The 22197-nt window shown below is 32.0% G+C and overlaps 1 protein-coding gene across 1 annotated transcript in view; it reads right to left on the reverse strand.

The window, feature by feature from the left end:
* Positions 1-22197, reverse strand: part of LOC139495437 (uncharacterized) — an 82847-nt gene that overhangs the window by 51146 nt on the left and 9504 nt on the right. The window contains exons 5-14 of the mRNA XM_071283723.1: positions 20409-20445; positions 19548-19769; positions 18869-18951; positions 15630-15666; positions 14768-14989; positions 14089-14171; positions 11997-12051; positions 10497-10532; positions 9121-9164; positions 6444-6596 (exon numbers count right to left, since the gene is read on the reverse strand). Coding sequence (XP_071139824.1) covers positions 6444-6596; positions 9121-9164; positions 10497-10532; positions 11997-12051; positions 14089-14171; positions 14768-14989; positions 15630-15666; positions 18869-18951; positions 19548-19769; positions 20409-20445 — 972 coding nt within the window. The remainder of the gene's footprint in view (positions 1-6443; positions 6597-9120; positions 9165-10496; positions 10533-11996; positions 12052-14088; positions 14172-14767; positions 14990-15629; positions 15667-18868; positions 18952-19547; positions 19770-20408; positions 20446-22197) is intronic.

Genomic DNA, 22197 nt, shown 5'->3' on the forward strand with positions numbered 1-22197 from the left:
CGCACAGATGCAAAGACAGAAAAACATAATGCCCTTAAGTGGGGTATGAAAAAAAAAAGAGATTTGGTATGATTGCCAATAATCACTGCTGTAAATGTGATATCCATAACTGCAGTTACGTATATCAAAAGATGGCGGGCAATGTTTCTGGTCAATCTTTCTTTTGTCAATTCTGCTATAATACTGTATTATTCTTAGGTATTTTGTGTCTTTAATAACGTTATCTAAATTTGAAACTGATATACTAAGCTTTTTTTTCATAATTCAACAGCTTATAGCTATAGTTGAGGAACATTCGTACCAAATTTCGAGATGATATTGGTAACTGAAGAAAATAAATTTGTCAATGACATACGTAACTAAAAATATTGATATCTGTAACTAATTTTATTTCTAAACAATTCATTCATGTTTGAAATGAATTGTCAACAGTTATCAAAATTGTAATAAAAAAGAATCTGAATTGTTCTTTGAAGTCTTTATCAATAGTATGTGAAATTATTGATCAGGCTTCCTATTCTGTATTTCTATATAGTTAGTAGCATACATAATGAGCTAGAGGAAGGACATTTAAATTTGGTAGCTCACTCAGTATTAAAATCGAATATGTCATGTAGAGAGAGTGTTGTTCTCTTTGCAGGTTAATATCTATTTGAGGGGTATAAAGGTGGCCTATTTCAAGGACAAATTTTCATCTCTATCCAATTTAAAATCATTATTCAGTGGCAGTACAAATGACACAGATATTAACATTGATAGGTCACCGTACGGCCTTCAACAGTGAAAAATCCAAACCGTACAGTCATCTAAGTAAAAGCCCTTAAAAGACAAATGTAACACAATTCAAACAAGTCAACTAATGTCCTTTTTTAGGCCACACCAATCTAATTCCTTGTTCTACAGACCATTTTTTTTCAAAACGTAAAAAAATATTTTTTTCAATATATCCGCTTCTTGCATCGGGAAAGAATTCATGTCTTTTTCCCACATCTTTTTTTAGAAACATTGAAAAGATAAAAAGCAATCGTAAGAGCATTTTAGTCAAGGTCAATGCAGCCTTTGGACTTTTTCATGCATTAACACAGATTTATTATCAAAGTCAACAAATAATGATGTCAGATATTCATTATTCTAAATTAAAGAATGCAGAAGGAGAATTGTTGCCTTCAATATCATTTGTGGGTGGAACAAAACTATCCATATATACCCACTGCATGTTTATGCGCATGTCCTGAGTCAGGACCCTGTTGTTCAGTATTTGTTGTTTTTTGGCGTGGTTCATAGGTATTTCTATGTTGGTATATATATTAGGTTGTTGGTTTTTCTGTTTGAATTGTTTATCATTTGAGGTCCTCTATAGCATGTTGTTTAGTGTGGACAAAAGCCTCATGTTAAACAGTATAACACACAATAAAACTAGAATGTACACACTTTTACCAATGTCTCCCCTCCCCCCAAAAAAAAGAAAGAAAAAAAAAGACATAACCTTGTTGCTAGGTATAGGTCATATCCTTGCCTGGGAAGGACTCAAGATATCAATCACATGGCAATTTAATGGAGATCAATTAAAGCAGTTGAAATAATTATTCAGTTCAAGATATGATGCCTCAGGAACTTTATTGTAATCAGAGAACAACAATGTGACTTCAAAAGGGGAAGGTGGTATCTTAATTTTCTAGAAAAATATCCTGATCCCAAATTTGACGGGAAACAAATTCTGAATCCAGATTACCCCTTACCTTATATTGTAAAATATTAAAAAATATAATTTGATTGAAAAAAGCATTGAAAAATTTGATAAATTGACCGCACTTTGCATGAAAAAAAAAACAGTCTCAGACAAAAAACCATATCCCACCACATTGAAGTTGAATGGTTGCCTAATACAAAAAGTCATCAATTTGCTTCAATTAAAAATAGGCATGTCTTAGCGAACAGGGGATAAAAGCACTTGGCAGTTGATAAAGTAAAGAAATGTCAAAACACAAGTAATAAATCAAATTTTATACCATCTTGTTTTGAATAATATTGTCAGAACCTATGATTTTATGTTTACAAAAAAAATTATAATCGTCGCATTTAATTTTTAAACTTCGCCTAAAAATAAATTGTAAATTTAAAAAAAAAAATTGTAAATTTATTTTATTATTATTAAAATTTTCAAATCGCTCGCTTGCCCCAATTTTTTTTTGAGAAAAATCTGTAGAACAAGAACTTAAATTGGTGTGCCGCCTTAGATACAAATAAAATATCGAAAAACAAATATGTAACACAGCAAAGAAAGACATCCACTGAATTATAGGCTCCTGACATAGGACAGGCAATACAGAATGTTGCTGGGTTAAACATGTTAGCGGGCGCCCATGCCTCCCCTAACCTGTGACAGTTGTGTAACAGTACAACATAAGAGAAGACTAAACAAGAGGCTGTCACAACGACAGCAAACCCGATTTATTAAAAAAAAAAATTTGTCCTGGCAATATCACAAGAACCATAACTGATGAACGGTGAAAGTGAAAATCGTCAATATCAAATTTGACCTTCATTTTGTCATCAGTATCAACATATTTAAATTTGAAAGAGCTTAGGTTGAATGGTTCATGAGTAAATGCAACAACATGAATAGAAACGCCATTTTTCAATCTTTCAAGAACCATAACTCCTGAACGGTAAAAGTCAAAATCGACAGTATTGAACTTGACCTCCATTTTGTCATCAGTAACAACATATCAAAATTTGAAAAGCTTTGGTTGAACAGTTCATGAGTAAATGCATGGACACGACTGGAAATGCCATTTTTCAATCTTTCAAGAACTCCTGAATGGTAAAAGTCAAAATCGCCATTCTTGAACTTGATCTTCATTTTGTCATCAGTAACAACATATTAAAATTTAGGAAGCTTTGGTTAAATAGTTCATGAGTAGATGCACGGACACGACTTGAAACACCATTTTTCAATCTTTCAAGAACCATTACTCCTGAACGGTAAAAGTCAAAATCGTCATTCTTGAACCTGACCTTCATTTTGTTGTCAGTAACAACATATTAAAATTTTAAAAGCTTTAGATGAATGGTTCATGAGTAAATGCACGGACAACATTTGGTTGCCGCCCCAAATCAATAACCGACATTTTTGTCACAAAAATCCGGTTAAAAATCAGGTGATAATGCTCTACTCATCAGGTGGATACAAATCAAAACTAATCTAACAAAAACTTAGTGGATGTGGGAGAGTACTTGTACATCCCATCAACAAAAAGACAATAAGTACAGATCTGAGAGAACTAATACTTACTGAAAGCTAGTTTCAAGCCGATAATAAATAATAAAACAAATGATGCGTTTAAGACAACATTGAAACTCAACAGTTACTGATATCCTTTTAAAAAGTTTGTTACAAATATCAGTCGAGACCACAATTATTTCGTAGTGCATTTCTTTTAGAACATAAATGAAAATAAAAAAAATCCCACCTGCGCTTTCTAGAAGAAATTTTTACAGTGTGTTGTACTACTTTTAGGACAAATTATATCAAAATTATAGAAAACTTCATTGGCTCTAACTCAAAATATGGACGATTTTATGTTTAGGGCGTCTTGAAATCTTTTGTCAGCTTCCGAAGTGCTAATTTTAAAACCTTTTTCAACTGGACCAAATCACTACTTTCCTTAAAAAAAATTTACAGTGTAATTTCACCCCCTTACTTGCAATTTGAGGCCATGGAGAAATAAATTTGGAAGGGGTAAAAAAATTAATGGTAAGTAATCCACTGTCAACAATAGGGACTATATTCAAGAACAACAAAAATCAAGGGACGACAATTGTGGTCTCGGACCAGTCTATACAGTTACCTATATCCTCACGAATTTTAGGACTGCTGATTTTTCCATTAGCGATTAAACTATGAAAAAAACCTTTGTATTTCATTTTCAAACTTGCGTTAAAAGAGACACAAAAACCTGAAGAATAATACATAACTATTACAGAATTGACAAAACAAATATTGACCAGAAACATCGTCCGCCATCGTCTTTTTTTGAAACAAGACTTACATTTTCAATATTTTCCCACTATGGTACATTTCATATCCCAAAAATGTAAAGCAACAAAATAATGTCAATCCAAGTTGCTTTGAAACTTATTGGCTTATAATTACTCTGAATTAGTCAAATTACCTCAAAAGTGTAGGTCTGGCAATTAATTAATTATGTCAATGTTTTTCAGATAAGACATATTTCAACACCTGATGTAATTTGATATAAATATTTTTAATTTCATTAATTGATTGATTTTTGGTGTTTTAACGCCACTTTTTTGCACCACATTTCAGCAAATTAGTGGGGGCCAGTTTTTATTGGTGGAGAAAGCCAGAGTTGCCTAGAGAAAACCACCAACCTTTGTAGGAAAACTGACAATCCTAGTCAATTAAGATTGGAGTCAAGTGCACCCGCGAGAGCAGGGTTCGAACTCACAACCTCAGTGTTGACTGGCTAGTGATTACAGTAGTAACTACTTAGACCACTCGGCCACCAAAGCCCCTTATAATTTCATTGATCTAGTCCTTTAATAACATTGAGAAAGGAAATGAGGAATGTGTCAAAGAGACAACCGGACCATAGAGAAGCCAACAGCCAAAGGCCACCAATGGGTCTTCAATGCAGCGAGTAACTCCCATACATGGAGGAATCCTTCAGCTGGCCCGTAAACAAATGTTACTAGGTCAGTGATAATGGACATCGTACTAAACTCTGAATTATACACAAGAAACTAAAATTAACAAGAGTGCACACGCTGAAATGTCTCGCCTTCTTTACTAATCATTGATATTATGCTGATAGTCCTAAATATAAAGCTTTACTACAACTATCACATAAACTTAACATGATCCAGGAAAATGAGGTTAAGGTCATATAAACCAAACAAGTAATACATGTATATCTTACAATCATTCAATACACTAAATATAGCTGACCGATTGCTTATACTTTCTAAGATTCAGACTTAACCATGAAAACTAAACATTGACCAATGAACCATGAAAATGAGGGCAAGGTCAGATGAACAATGCCAGGCAGACATGTACAGCTTACAATTCTTCCATACAACAAATATAGTTGACCTATTGCTTATAGTTTAAGAAAAACAGACCAAAACACAAGTATAAAGCTTTTAAGAAGCTAGCTAATGCCACCACCGCCGCAGGATCACTATCCCTATGTCGAGCTTTTTGCGATAAAAGTCGCAGGCTCGACAAAAATCATACAAAACTGACAAAGGCCAGAGGCTTCTGACTTGGGACAGGCCTAAAGATGTGGCGGGGTTAAACATATTTTTTTAAATCTCAACCCTCCCCCTTTACCTCTAGCATATGTAGAAAATCAGTTTAAGAGAAGACTGAGTCTGATGTCAGAATAAGTAACAAAAGAAACTAAAAAAAATGACAATAATACATAAATTAACAAAAGACTACTAGAAGTTACTGACATGCCAGCTCCAGACCTCAATTAAACTGATTGAAAGATTATATATGGCTTCATCATATGAATATCAAGTACAATCCCTCCCGTTAGGGTTTAGTATTAATTATACCATCATAAAATATATGAAAAGAACATAACCCGTGTCATGCCAACAACTGGTTTTAGAATAAATATGTTTAATTCTGATGCAAAGACCCTATAAGTGAATCAATATTAAAGCCAAAATATGCAATCTTTATTGACCTGACAACAGTATCGTAACAATATCCCTTCTGAATAAATCTGCTTATAGCTTTTGAGCTGAATACTGACATTTTTGTGCTTTTTAAAGAATATTACCATAAAAGATTGGATGTGAAATACCTATACATATAAGAGGTCTACATGTTGAGCTACATTTACAAATTATGTCTGTGTACCGATGATAAAATTTAGTTAATGTTTTGACTAGTTTGTGATAACGAAAATCCTGGTGTAATAATTTTTTAGTAATACATAAATTTTTCTCGCTAAAATCTAATATGTTGTTGCATACACGAGCGAATCGAACAAGTTGAGATATATAAAAACCGTAAGATATATAGTTACAAGGGAATGTCACCATCTAAAAATGGATAATTAACAATAGGAAATGAAAAATCATATCTTTTATCATAATTTTTTTATTAACCTTCCGGTTAATGATATAAATATCTAATCTAAGTTTTTTTTAATGAATGAGTTACATCAGTTGACCAATGGTGTAAAAGATGTATTTGATCATTCTGTATTCTGCATCGTTGTAAAGTGATTATTATTGTGACATTAAAAATATATGGTAAAGAGCACAAATTCATTAGACGTCTATGGACTTTAAGCTCTTAAGATTTGTGAATACTTTACCTTTAAATGAAAAGATTTAAATAGATGAATTACTACTACTTATTTCAGTTTCCAGGTAACTACATGATATTTCAAACATACTTTTACTCTGTCTTTTAATGCCTCTTTATATTGCTGTTTAATTGTGTCATCAACCGTGTCAACTTCTAATTGATCCTCCATCACATCACTAAATATTAGATTCATATTTAATGCAGAAGATGATTCCAGCACAGTCTCCAAACCTGAAATCTCCTAAAATGTATAAAATAAAAAATTTTGAAATAAATATTCAATTCTATTTTTGGTAACCTGATATTCAAACATATCCTGCTGCGAATGTTTCCACCTGTCCTAAGTAAGGAATCTGATGTACAGTAGTTTGTGTAATTTATACATGTTTCTTGTTTTTTATATAGATTAGACCGTTGGGGCCCTTTATAGCTGTTGTTTAGTGTGAGCCAAGGCTCCGTGTTGAAGGCCGTACCTTGACCTATAATGTTTTACTTTTATAAAATTGTTATTTGGATGGATAGTTGTCTCATTGGCACTCATACCACATCTTACTATATCTATATAAAAATTGTTCACAGTCAAGAATTAAAATAAAATTTCTTATGTTCAACATATTCACTTTTTAATGACTCTTCACTCAGTGCAAATTGTACCATGAAAAACCCAGAAATCAAACTGCCTTATTTTGACTTAAACTTTTAAATGGAGGGGTTTTAAAATGGTTAATACTAGTCAACAAAAATACTGTTGAAAGATTTCATAACTACAAACTGATGTCAATGCAATGCCCAGATTACAATAAAGAACAACTTGAAACTATAACCCTGTCTGTTAAACACAAATGATGCCGCCACCTAACCTAAGAAATTATAAATTTAACACTATGTAAGATAATGTAACTCTTTAGGCGGAGATAGCTGGACAAACCATGATCTCCTTATGCAGCGTATACCAAAAAATGTCAAACTACTTGTTAATTTAAAAATTTAAAAATAATCCAAATCCTGTGGCTATGTACACCTCCATTATGTGTTTCAACGTCCTACAAAAGATTAAAGCTGTATCTCCAAAACTGTAGGAGCAGATAGCTGGACAAACCATGATTCCTTTATGCAGCTAGTTCCAAAAAATTAATAAGCCAAACTTACTGTCTGAGTGTCATTTTCAAAATATTAGAATAAAAAATAAAACCCTTTGGCCATGCACTTCTTAATATATTGTGTTTCAACACTCCAAAAGGAAGAAATAGCGGGACAAACAATGTATCCAAATCCAGACGGACTGACAGACAAACGGACAGAAAATGCAGTTCATATTTGACAATGATAAAATGAAAGTGAAAGTAAAAGTTAATAAGAGTTAAACAATAGACCATGACTAGGGGGGTAGGCCAAATATTATCCATGAAAATGAGATGCCACTAATCTTTATACAAATGCATACTAATAAAGATTGGCATACCACTAATAGTTCCCCTGGAAATGACCTAATCACAAACTAATTCATGTAAACAAAGCAAAATTTTCAGTCAATAAATCATGACTGAGGGGGCAGGGCCAAATAACCTCTGTGGAAATAAAAGATGCTCATACAACTACATACCAAATATTCTTTACCTACCACAAGTAGTTCACCATAAACTAGACCTAGTCGCAAACTAAGACAATTGTTGACGCTGACACTGGAAACAGCACACCTATGTTACGCTTTTTGACTCCTTCAAGGCAAGAAAAAAATGGATAACACCTCACTGGACATTCTGTACCATTTCAACTGGCTCCACTCTGAATGAGGTACTACTTCCAATTGCGCAAGGAATAGTTTACGTTGTCGTTGTCAAACCAATAATTGTGACGTAACCTCATACAAACCGCATTTTATATACATCATCACTTTTTACCTATCATTAAATTGTCCTGAAGCCGCTACCATAAGTGGTGAAACATGTAGACCAGAATAAAGCATTTCCTTATAGTAAAAAGTAAAATCACAAAAATAATGAACTTAGAGGAAAATCAATTCGGAAGTCCATAATCACATGGCAAAATCAAATAACAAAACGTATCAAAAACGAATGAACAAGAACTGTCATATTCCTGACTTGGTACAGGCATTTTCAAATGTAGAAAATGGTGGATTAAACCTGGTTCTATAGCGCTAACCCTCTCACTTTAATGACAGTCTCATCAAATTCTGCTATATTTACATTGATGCGTTAAAAAAACAGACACAATCAATAAAATAGTCAAAATATGGGTACATCAGTCATCATTGTATAACAATTTTAAAAGGAACAATTTAACAGAACACAAAAAAATCTACTATCTACGAACACATTCATTGATTTGAGTGTCTGACGTCAGAAAATTTAATATCCAGGATCTCGATGTCTTTTTATAATTTTATTTTCCCAAAGTTTTAAGACAACCACAGCATACTTCTGTATCCATCCCGATTACTCTGCTAGCCTGTATGGTTAAAAGTTGTTGGCTCACTTGTGTAGATGATTTTACTTTTGTTTAAACAGTCTAAGGAAATGGAATAACTAATATAACTATTATCTGTGGAGGCAGTTTACATTTGTCACTTAATTCTGCTGTTGTTTTATATAGATTGTGATGAGAGTACTAGTATATAAGTAAGTGTTGTAGAGTGTAATAGAGTGAAATCCCAAGTCAGGTCAACTGACATAACACACAACAAAAAAATATGTGCTACATGTATCTGCAAAAAAGAATGATTACTAAAGTTAAGTTCTACTTACATATTCTGCCCTTTTGTTTTCTTTACTATTATTCCTTTTTCTGCCTAATGAATTACAAAAATAATTCAACTACATGCATATACAAGTCAATCATTCATGCGATGGGCAATCAATTTCAATTCTTAAGAATGAAAGTTCTTCTGCATTTAGGTTTGTAGACCCAATAGGGCCAAATAAAAACAATCAAATCAATGCAACAACTCAGCTCAAGACTTACATCCAAATAAATGAAATGTCCTTACTGTGTCAGATACCTACACTATACAAAGAAAACAATGAAGTTTCTGTTTATCTAAGTCAGTGTTTTTCAACTAATCATTCAGTACTTTCTACTAGTTCCTTTACTACTTAAAAAGTTAAATAAGAACACTAACTATTGTAATAATGCATATACAAATAATGGAAGAAGATATTTTTGGAGTGTTCAAAACTCTCTTGATGTTTTGGACAAATTGCTTGCTTTTGATTGTCCTTTCAATTTGGTTGATATTTATGAACATTGGACTCTACACTAGACTACACTCCCACATATAATTGTTTCAAACAGAAGGTTTCTTATCTAATCAAATGGTTCTTTGAAAATGTTTTCTGTAATGAAAAACATAAATTTGATATTATTAAATTATCAAAACTGATTAAAAATAAAAGCTGGGCTGTTAAATGTTTCCCCAAAAGAACTTACTTCAAACCAATTTGATATAAACAGCAATAACTGTCCTTTTCTAGATTTGGATATAACAGTTTCACAAAGGAACTCTTTTCAAAAAACTTACAACAAAAATAAGAGACTTATTTTGTTCCCTATTGTTAATTTACTTTTGAAAGGTGTTGTTCCCCTTGCTCCATCTTACCGTGTTTACTAACTTGTTTGCTATGTTCATGTCAATCATGTTCTAGATATCAAAAAACATTATCTATGTGCAACTGGTCAGTCATCAAATCAGAGATTTTGTTACCACTCATTACTTAAAACCTTTACTTATTCTTTCATAAATATAAATATATTAGTCTTATTACATATATTTACACTACCACGAAGGCTACCATAATTGCTATTTGTCATGTTGACACAAAACAGCAGATTGGGACATGTATATCCTGTATTTTACAAAAGAGGGGAGAAACAGAGGGACAGCCAAACTCATAGATAAAAAAATAAACTTTCAAACTTTTTAGTTTTAATGTTTTGTGGCAAATATTTCAAGCATGTTCAGAAAAATCCTTTTAATTAACCAAATGTAGACAAGTACATTGGCAATAATCATTCATATTTATGCAATACCTGAATTATCAATATTCAAGAGAATTCAGTAATTCATGTTCAAATCTTTTTGGGACTAGCCAAGTAATTCTTATACATTTAGATAGTTTCATACCTATGTGACCAGGTTGTCCTACTTTAAATCTTCCACCTGTAAAGAAAATACATCAAACAATAATAACTTATCCTTTCTGTAAGTTTATATTTTATGAGGAAAAGAACCATTTTTTTAACATGTAGGTAACTAGGTTTTGTAAGTTTACAAATCAAGATGAAAAGATCTCAAAATTCAAATTAATTAATATATCCCACATTTGTATGTATGTCCCTTTCCAGAGTCAGGAACCTTGATATTAGTTACCATATGACTTAATTTAGTACAACCTCTATATTATTTGGAGAATAAGTTGTTAACGACAGATCAGTGTTTAGTTAAATTTATTCAAGAATTTTAAAGACTGACTGGACAATTAGGATATGTTTGAAAACTTAATGTTGGTTGTGTACATGTTTTAGTCAGTTTTGTTGATGGGTTGCTGTCTCATTAACATTTACCCTATAGCTCCTTCAAATTATGATAAACACTTATTTTATACAAATAAACACAAAATAAATCACAAATTGCCACACATAAATAGAATGCTTACAGTTACTGAAAGCAAGCTCAAATCATTGTTTATGTTGATTTAAAATGTTGATTCATATAACATTTATACAGCATATTCATAATTATAATGTTGAAACTTGTAACAACATAGGCATTGTAGTTTAATTAAAATGTAATATCCATGGGTTTTGGTCGTGGTTGAAAATCATGCAGTGCTTTATTATTGTTTACATTCCCATCATTTGGTTTCTGGAGAACAGTTGTCAGATTGGCTGCTATAACATAGGGGTTAAGAAATTTTGTTATAGTTCACTATAAGCCTAGGACTTGCGGTCATAAAACTTTCGAGCACGATTTTTGTACTCAGACTCGAGAATCAACCAATCAAAATACAGGATTTGGTGTTTCGACCATGATTTTTGTGCTCCAAGCCCTGAGCAAAGTTTTATGACTTCAACCCCAGGGCTAATTGGTAGCAGTATTTTACTAGCCCTGACAAAATCAGGTATCTACTGTCAAAAGGGATTCAATCATTCACATAAAATTGCAATAAATTATTCAGAAGGGGGTACAATCAGGTTACATTATATTTCCCTGGTTGCATAAGCAATGTACAATACCCCCTGTACTGACAAATCGATATTGAAAGGTTACAGGATCCACCCCGAGTTATTTGTTCTATTTTAAAACTTTTACAAAATCAGTTCAAATTCTGGGAAACCCTGATGACATAGTCGAATCTGATTGGCTAAGATAGAATTGTGATGAGGGGATTTTCCACTTTCTATTTTGGAAACGCCAAGAATTTTTTGTTACTAGTCCTTCGGGCATATTGGGTTACAAATTTTGGTTGCCCGAGGCCTAAATGCTGTAGTCTCGGGCGTCAGGCTAGTGGATTTTTTAACCCCTGTAACAGTTTTCATGATACTTGTTCTTTTAAAGGTAGAATGATTTCATATATCATATAAACACATATACAATGTATATATCTAAGTACAAACATGTTACCTTTCAGTTTAGAAATACAAAATCTCTTCAGACTAACAAAGCATTTCTTAGTCATCTGAAAGCAAAATATTTTAATTTTATGCACCAACTTATAGTAAGATTCTGATGCATAATATATAACTTTTTTCATATCAAAATTATGTGACCTAAATGTGATACAACAACGACTTTTACAAGGTGGCAATGAAGATCATTCATGCAACAGAAACACTTCTGATGATGAAATATAATGACGAATAAAGATTTTTTTGTGCAATATTTTGTAACAAAGAGCCAGTTTACATAGATTGGAATAAAATACAGTCAGTTCTTTCCAACTAAAAGGAAACCATAAGTATTGCAAATAAAAATCATTTTTCAATGTAACTTAACAGAATAAATACAAAAACTTGTCCAACTGATTTTGACTGTGACACCAAATTTTTAACACAATCCAGTGTTCAGATCATAATAGAAAACAAGAGTGCACACACTGAAATGTCTCGTCTTCTTTACTAATCATTGATATTATGTTGATAGTCCTAAATATAAAGCTCAATTACAACTGTCACATAAACTTAACATTAACCATGTTTGCCAAAAAAACTAATCATTGACCAATGAACTATGAAATTGAGGTCAAGGTCAGATGAACCATTTCAGGAAGACATGTACAGCTAACAATTCTTCCATACAACACATATAGTTGACCTACTGCTAAAAGTTTCAGAAAAACAGACCAAAACATTCAAACTTAACACTGAGCAATGAAGCATGAAAATGATATCATGGTCAAATAAAACCTGTGTGACACATATATAGATCATAAAATATTTCAATACACCAAATATAGTTAACCTATTGCATATAGTATTTGAAAAAAAGACCAAAATTCAAAAAATTTAACTTTGACCACTGAACCATGAAAATGAGGTCACAGTCAGATAACTCTTGCCGGTTGGACATGAACACCTTACAGTCCGTCCATACACCAAATAAACAAGACCTATTGCTTATAGTATCTGAGGTATGGACTTAACCACCAAAACTTAACCTTGTTCACTGATTCATGAAATGAGGTCGAGGTCAAGTGAAAACTGTCTGACGGGCATGAGGACCTTGCAAGGTACGCACTTACCAAATATAGTTATCCTGTTACTTATAAGAGAGAACTTAACATTACAAAAAATCTTAACTTTTTTTTTCAAGTAGCCACTGAACCATGAAAATGAGGTCAAGGACATTGGACATGATGACTGGCGGAAACTTCGTAACATGACGCATCTATATACAAAGTATGAAGCATCCAGGTCTTCCACCCTCTAAAATATATAGCTTTAAAGAAGAAAGCTAACACCGCCGCCGCCGGATCACTATCCCTATGTCGAGCTTTCTGCAACAAAAGTTGCAGGATCGACAATGAAACTATAAATATTTCAAAATCTGTAGCATACATATCAAAGAAGTGAAACAGTTAGCTACTGCTAATTGATGAAATCCCCGCCACAACTGTATAATCTTAATAGTGTAAAAATATGATAGTGTTTTTGGTAAACAGGAAGTTGTTGAGTGATGAATCTGAAAAGCATCACACAGTATTATATATTAAGCTGACTCATATAAACCCTGAAACCAATTTCAGAAATCCTTGTAACAAACTTTTCTAGAATTGTCTGTTTATGAATTTTGAAATTATTTTAAGAAACTAAGGTTTCAACTCCCTCAGGCAAAGTAAACTTTGGATGAATTTAGCTATCAATTTTAGGTATTTTTCTCATAAAGCTCGAAGCAACGGTTTCGGTACTTTTATATCCTCAAATTTTTGGCTTTGAGTGTCCCTGATGAAGGTGAATCCAGAAAAGTGCTTCGGAAGCATGAAATTATAACATGTGTTGTTTTCAATTTTTTATTTTAATAATCAGTATGACTTTATCAAATAACAATAAAAGTAACTAAAAATCCAGGCTAAAAATAAGACAAAGGTATTTTGATTCAGTCATGGGCCCGCCATGTCGCTTGTGTGTTCTAGTTAATACTAAAAATAACCCATTGAGATTTTTAGGGGGCCCAGGGCCCAAATAGAAAAAAATCTTTCAAGATTAATGTGTCTCACCTGAAGTTTAGAAGACAGCACTTGCTCAGTAGGTGAACTGCCGTCACACATTTTCTTTTTGCTTTCAAGTAAACTAGATTCACCTGTTTGTAATGGAAATGCAAAACTGTATTAATCTCCCAAAGTTGACAACCTTGATTTCATGGAGTATAAATGGTAAGGTAAAAAAAAAAAAGCATTTAACTTCAATTTTCTCTTGAATTATTTGAAAATGGCAAACCAATGTTTGATGCCCAGATCAGGCTTGGCACAACCTGTCCAGAATATAACTTGTCAGACTTGCAGTCATAGGAATTGGGCTTTGGCATTTAAAAGAATCAAACTGATGAATCTTCAAATTTTCTTAAGAATGTTACATGAATTACAACATTAACAGGACAGATTATATTTTTGTCCGTCCTATGCTAGCTTAGAGGACTAGACCTGTCTGGACAAAAAAAACTTTTTAGAAGCCCTGGTACACTTGTTTCATAGTAAAATTTAGCCATTTAAGTATATTAAACATAACTTATTTTTCAATTTGAAGTATCATACAATATTTCATTAATGGATAACCTATGCCCATGAATTCAACAAATTAATATATAATTGAATAAACTGAATCTGTCTAATCATATATGGTCTAAATAAAGTATAAATAAACTATTTGGAAGATATTTTGTTAATGAAATTTACTTACACAATAAACTGCCTTGTTTAAAATCATCCCTTTCAGTATATTTTAGTATGTTCTGCTCTGTTGAAAGTAAGTCAAGGTCATTCATTGATGGTGCATTATTGTCAGCAGAAAGGAAGTCAGAAGAATATCCAGGGTTTGTTGACTTGCCATGTGACAGAATATTTGAACTGTGTACATTAGAACTTCCACTGTCTTCATGGTGTACAATACTGTCATGACTGTCTAAAATGAGTAAGCACACGGAATCATGGCTGTACACTTGTTATATCATTTACTATAAATTTGTAAATTTGTCTGATGTTTCAGTTTGTTTTACTTAAACAGACCCTTAGATGCAATCCCTCGCAAAAAGATCGATAGAGTTTGGATGGGTACTTTTCTGTCATTTGAAAATAATCATAAATAAAAATTTAAAAATCAATTGAGCCATGCTTTCTTTTCTGTTTTTGATAAGTCTGATACCCATAGAATTGTTTTCTTTATTATTCATTTAAAAAGAAAAAGGGATTAGCCCCAAACTACTTAGTAACTGCATTCTAAATTCTGAGAAATACGCTGTGTTTCCCTTAATTACAAAAATTTGTTACATCGATCAACAATCAAAATGAAAGACTTGATCCAATGATCTCTGAATTTACTAATATAATTTCCCTCATAATTATGCATTGTCATTTAAGGGTTGGTATCTCAGTAACATCATAGCTAACATCTGATTACATGATTATAAAATTTTCTTTTGAAAAAACTCATCCTAGAAAAATGTTCCAGGATTGACATTTTAAAATTGAAATAACAAAATAATAACAAGTTTTAATTTTTGAAGCAAGATCATAATTAAATGATACAAATTTAATATATGTACCTTTATCATCAGATTCTTCATCTGTGTTTGTTGTAGACTGTAAATGAAATTTTGATGAAAATCACTAAAATCTAAGCAGTATGTATTTGATCAACTTAAGAAAAGAATCAAACTATTTTTTAGACTTTAGGTAAGCAGAGGTTTTTTTACATGGAAAAAAGAACGCTGGTAATCCCTCTTTTCCAGATAGAAATATTAGTATCCATTAGTACCCATTATTAGGTTGTCTGCATATTGATATTGTAAAATATCAGCTCTAATAACTATATTGGCAAAATTTGACTTTTAAATAGACCTTGCCATGCTGATCATTTTTTTTCTATAAATTGTTTAATATTTCACAGTGGTATCTTACTTTAACTTTGTTTAAACCTGTTTATTTACTTTTGACCTTCCTTATTTATCCCTTAAAAGTTATAAATTTCATTAACTATGAATTTGCATTCATGTATTAAAGATCAATGATATTTTATAGTGTGTTTTACTATGTTGTGATGTTATACTATTGTTTCAGTACAGGGAGAAGGTTTGGTACCATTAAAACGTTTAATTCAACTGCAAATGTTTGCACCTGTCCTAAGTCAGGAATCTGATGTACAGTAGTTGTCGTTTGTTTATGTAGTTCATGCGTGTTTCTTTTCATTTTTATATAGATAAGACCGTTGGTTTTCCCGTTTGAATGGTTTTACATTACTAATTTTTGGGGCTCCGAATAAAGCTTGCTGTTTGGTGTGAGCCTAGGCTCTGTGTTAAAAGTAATGTTTTACTTTTATAAATTGTTATTTGGATGGAGAGTTGTCTCATTGGCACTCATACCACATCTTCCTATATCTATTCTCTCTTAATATCATAGTTTTCATGATAATTGGCAACTATAGGCTCTCAAGAGCCTGTGTCGCTCACCTGTATTGACTGTTATTTTGAAATCATGTAAAATAAGGTTAAAATCATAATTATAATAATAATAGTATTAGAAACCCTTATGTATATTGAGGTCAAGTTTGGTTTAATTTGACCCAAACTAAAACAGGTCATTTCATTGTAGTACTCTTACAATAGATATTATCATTATTTAAATTAGTTTTTAAGTTGTTTTTTTTTATTTACAATTTTCCCTTAGGCTTCTATAGTAAACCCCTATGTTCTATGTTAGCCATTGCATCCATGTTGGTTATATGACAGGGTCATTGGATACAAGTTTCAATCATGATAGCCTATTGAAAAATTGTGGCAAAGTTTAATTCTTTTAGGCCAGTGCAGTAGTTAAGCAGAGAAGTTTTTTGTATAAGATTGCAAAAATTTGACTATAAATGGCAATTACTCCTTAAGGGGGCAATTATCAATTTTTGTCATGTTGACTTATTTGTAGATCTTACTTTGCTGAACAATTTTGCTGTTTACAGTTTATCTCTATCTATTATAATATTCAAGATAAAAACCAAAATCTTCAAATTTCCTCAAAATCAACTATTCTTGGCAGCAACCAAACAATGGGTTGTCTGATGCCTCTGAAAATATCCAGCCAGATAGATCTAAACCTGATAAAAATTTAAACCCATGTCAGATTTGCTTTAAATGCTTTAGTTTCAGAGATATAAGCTAACAAGAGTACACACGCTGAAATGTCTCGCCTTCTTGACTTAATAAATCATTGATATTATGTTGATAGTCCTAAATATAAAGCTTTATTACAACTGTCACATAAACATAACATTAACCAAGAAAACTAAACATTGACCAATGAACCATGAAAATGAGGTCAAGATCAATATTTAGTTGCCAAGCAGGCATATGTACAGCTAACAATTCTTCCATACAACAAATATAGTTGACCTATTGCTTATAGTATAAGAAAAACAGACCAAAACACAAACTTAACACGGAGCAATGAACCGTGAAAATGAGGTCAAGGTCAAATAAAACCTGCGCGAATGACATATAGATCATTAAATATTTCCATACACCAAATATAGTTGACCTATTGCATATAGTATGAGAAAAACAGACCAAAACACAAAAACTTTACTATAACTACTGAACCATGAAAATGAGGTCAAAGTCAGATGACACCTGCTAGTTGGACATGTACACCTTTACAGTCCTTCCATACACCAAATATACTAAACCTATTGCTTATAGTATCTGAGATATGGACTTGACCACCAAAACTTAACCTTGTTCACTGATTCATGAAATGAGGTCGAGGTCAAGTGAAAACTGTCTGACGGGCATGAGGACCTTGCAAGGTACGCACATACCAAATATAGTTATCCTGTTGCTTATAATAAGAGAGAATTTAACAGTACAAAAAATCTTAACTTTTTTTTCAAGTAGCCACTGAACCATGAAATCGAGGTCAAGGACATTGGACATGTGACTGACAGAAACTTCGTAACATGACGCATCTATATACAAAGTATGAAGCATCCAGGTCTTCCACCCTCTAAAATATAAAGCTTTAAAGAAGTAAGCTAACACCGCCGCCGGATCACTATCCCTATGTCGAGCTTTCTGCAACAAAAGTTGCAGGATCGACAATGAAACTATAAATATTTCAAAATCTGTAGCATACATATCAAAGAAGTGAAACAGTTAGCTACTGCTAATTGATGAAATCCCCGCCACAACTGGATAATCTTAATAGTGTAAAAATATGTTAGTGTTTTTGGTAAACAGGAAGTTGTTAAGTGATGAATCTGAAAAGCATCACACAGTATATTATATATTAAGCTGACTCATATAAACCCTGAAACCAATTTCAGAAATCCTTGCAACAAACTTTTCTAGAATTGTCTGTTTATGAATTTTGAAATTATTAAGAAACTAAGGTTTCAACTCCCTCAGGCAAAGTAAACTTTGGATGAATTTAGCTATCAATTTTAGGTATTTTTCTCATAATAGCTCGAATCAACGGTTTCGGTACTTTTATTTCCTTGGATTTCAAATTTTTGCCTTTGAGTGTCCCTGATGAAGGTGAATCCAGAAAAGTGCTTCGGAAGCATGAAATTATAACATGTGTTGTTTTCAATTTTTTATTTTAATAATCAGTATGACTTTATCAAATAACAATAAAAGTAACTAAAAAACCAGGCTAAAAAAAAGACAAAGGTATTTTGAATCAGTCATAGGCCCGCCATGTCGCTTGTGTGTTCTAGCAAATACTAAAAATAACCCATTGAGATTTTTAGGGGGACCAGGGCCCAAATAGAAAAAAATCTTTCAAGACTAATGTGTCTCACCTGAAGTTTAGAAGACAGCACTTGCTCAGTAGGTGAACTGCCGTCACACATTTTCTTTTTGCTTTCAAGTAAACTAGATTCACCTGTTTGTAATAGAAATGCAAAACTGTATTAATCTCCCAAAGTTGACAACCTTGATTTCATGGAGTATAAATGGTAAGGTAAAAAAAAAAAAGCATTTAACTTCAATTTTCTTTTGAATTATTTGAAAATGGCAGACCAATGTTTGATGCCCAGATCAGGCTTGGCACAACCTGTCCAGAATATAACTTGTCAGACTTGCAGTCATAGGAATTGGGCTTTGGCATTTAAAAGAATCAAACTGATGAATCTTCAAATTTTCTTAAGAATGTTACATGAATTACAACATTAACAGGACAGATTATATTTTTGTCCGTCCTATGCTAGCTTAGAGGACTAGACCTGTCTGGACAAAACAAACTTTTTAGAAGCCCTGGTACACTTGTTTCATAGTAAAATTTAGCCATTTAAGTATATTAAACATAACTTATTTTTCAATTTGAAGTATCATACAATATTTCATTAATGGATAACCTATGCCCATGAATTCCACAAATTAATATATAATTGAATAAACTGAATCTGTCTAATCATATATGGTCTAAATAAAGTATAAATAAACTATTTGGAAGATATTTTGTTAATGAAATTTACTTACACAATAAACTGCCTTGTTTAAAATCATCCATTTCAGTATATTTTAGTATGTTCTGCTCTGTTGAAAGTAAGTCAAGGTCATTCATTGATGGTGCATTATTGTCAGCAGAAAGGAAGTCAGAAGAATATCCAGGGTTTGTTGACTTGCCATGTGACAGAATATTTGAACTGTGTACATTAGAACTTCCACTGTCTTCATGGTGTACAATACTGTCATGACTGTCTAAAATGAGTAAGCACACAGAATCATGGCTGTACACTTGTTATATCATTTACTATAAATTTGTAAATTTGTCTGATGTTTCAGTTTGTTTTACTTAAACAGACCCTTAGATGCAATCCCTCGCAAAAAGATCGATAGAGTTTGGATGGGTACTTTTCTGTCATTTGAAAATAATCATAAATAAAAATTTAAAAATCAATTGAGCCATGCTTTCTTTTCTGTTTTTGATAAGTCTGATACCCATAGAATTGTTTTCTTTATTATTCATTTAAAAAGAAAAAGGGATTAGCCCCAAACTACTTAGTAACTGCATTCTAAATTCTGAGAAATATGCTGTGTTTCCCTTAATTACAAAAATTTGTTACATCGATCAACAATCAAAATGAAAGACTTGATCCAATGATCTCTGAATTTACTAATATAATTTCCCTCATAATTATGCATTGTCATTTAAGGGTTGGTATCTCAGTAACATCATAGCTAACATCTGATTACATGATTATCAATTTTTCTTTTGAAAAAACTCATCCTAGAAAAATGTTCCAGGATTGACATTTTAAAATTGAAATAACAAAATAATAACAAGTTTAATTTTTGAAGCAAGATCATAATTAAATGATACAAATTTAATATATGTACCTTTATCATCAGATTCTTCATCTGTGTTTGTTGTAGACTGTAAATGAAATTTTGATGAAAATCACTAAAATCTAAGCAGTATGTATTTGATCAACTTAAGAAAAGAATCAAACTATTTTTTAGACTTTAGGTAAGCAGAGGTTTTTTTACATGGAAAAAAGAACGCTGGTAATCCCTCTTTTCCAGATAGAAATATTAGTATCCATTAGTACCCATTATTAGGTTGTCTGCATATTGATATTGTAAAATATCAGCTCTAATAACTATATTGGCAAAATTTGACTTTTAAATAGACCTTGCCATGCTGATCATTTTTTTTCTATAAATTGTTTAATATTTCACAGTGGTATCTTACTTTAACTTTGTTTAAACCTGTTTATTTACTTTTGACCTTCCTTATTTATCCCTTAAAAGTTATAAATTTCATTAACTATGAATTTGCATTCATGTATTAAAGATCAATGATATTTTATAGTGTGTTTTACTATGTTGTGATGTTATACTATTGTTTCAGTACAGGGAGAAGGTTTGGTACCATTAAAACGTTTAATTCAACTGCAAATGTTTGCACCTGTCCTAAGTCAGGAATCTGATGTACAGTAGTTGTCGTTTGTTTATGTAGTTCATGCGTGTTTCTTTTCATTTTTATATAGATAAGACCGTTGGTTTTCCCGTTTGAATGGTTTTACATTACTAATTTTTGGGGCTCCGAATAAAGCTTGCTGTTTGGTGTGAGCCTAGGCTCTGTGTTAAAAGTAATGGTTTACTTTTATAAATTGTTATTTGGATGGGGAGTTGTCTCATTGGCACTCATACCACATCTTCCTATATCTATTCTCTCTTAATATCATAGTTTTCATGATAATTGGCAACTATAGGCTCTCAAGAGCCTGTGTCGCTCACCTGTATTGACTTATTTTGAAAATCATGTAAAATAAGGTTAAAATCATAATTATAATAATAATAGTATTAGAAACCCTTATGTATATTGGGGTCAAGTTTGGTTTAATTTGACCCAAACTAAAACAGGTCATTTCATTGTAGTACTCTTACAATAGATATTATCATTATTTAAATTAGTTTTTAAGTTGGTTTTTTTATTTACAATTTTCCCTTAGGCTTCTATAGTAAACCCCTATGTTCTATGTTAGCCATTGCATCCATGTTGGTTATATGACAGGGTCATTGGATACAAGTTTCAATCATGATAGCCTATTGAAAAATTGTGGCAAGGTTTAATTCTTTTAGGCCAGTGCAGTAGTTAAGCAGAGAAGTTTTTTGTATAAGATTGCAAAAATTTGACTATAAACGGCAATTACTCCTTAAGGGGGCAATTATCAATTTTTGTCATGTTGACTTATTTGTAGATCTTACTTTGCTGAACAATTTTGCTGTTTACAGTTTATCTCTATCTATTATAATATTCAAGATAAAAACCAAAATCTTCAAATTTCCTCAAAATCAACTATTCTTGGCAGCAACCAAACAATGGGTTGTCTGATGCCTCTGAAAATATCCAGCCAGATAGATCTAAACCTGATAAAAATTTAAACCCATGTCAGATTTGCTTTAAATGCTTTAGTTTCAGAGATATAAGCTAACAAGAGTACACACGCTGAAATGTCTCGCCTTCTTGACTTAATAAATCATTGATATTATGTTGATAGTCCTAAATATAAAGCTTTATTACAACTGTCACATAAACATAACATTAACCAAGAAAACTAAACATTGACCAATGAACCATGAAAATGAGGTCAAGATCAATATTTAGTTGCCAAGCAGGCAT

The sequence above is a fragment of the Mytilus edulis genome, chromosome 11 (genome assembly GCF_963676685.1).
Source record: "Mytilus edulis chromosome 11, xbMytEdul2.2, whole genome shotgun sequence".
NCBI lineage: Eukaryota > Metazoa > Mollusca > Bivalvia > Mytilida > Mytilidae > Mytilus > Mytilus edulis.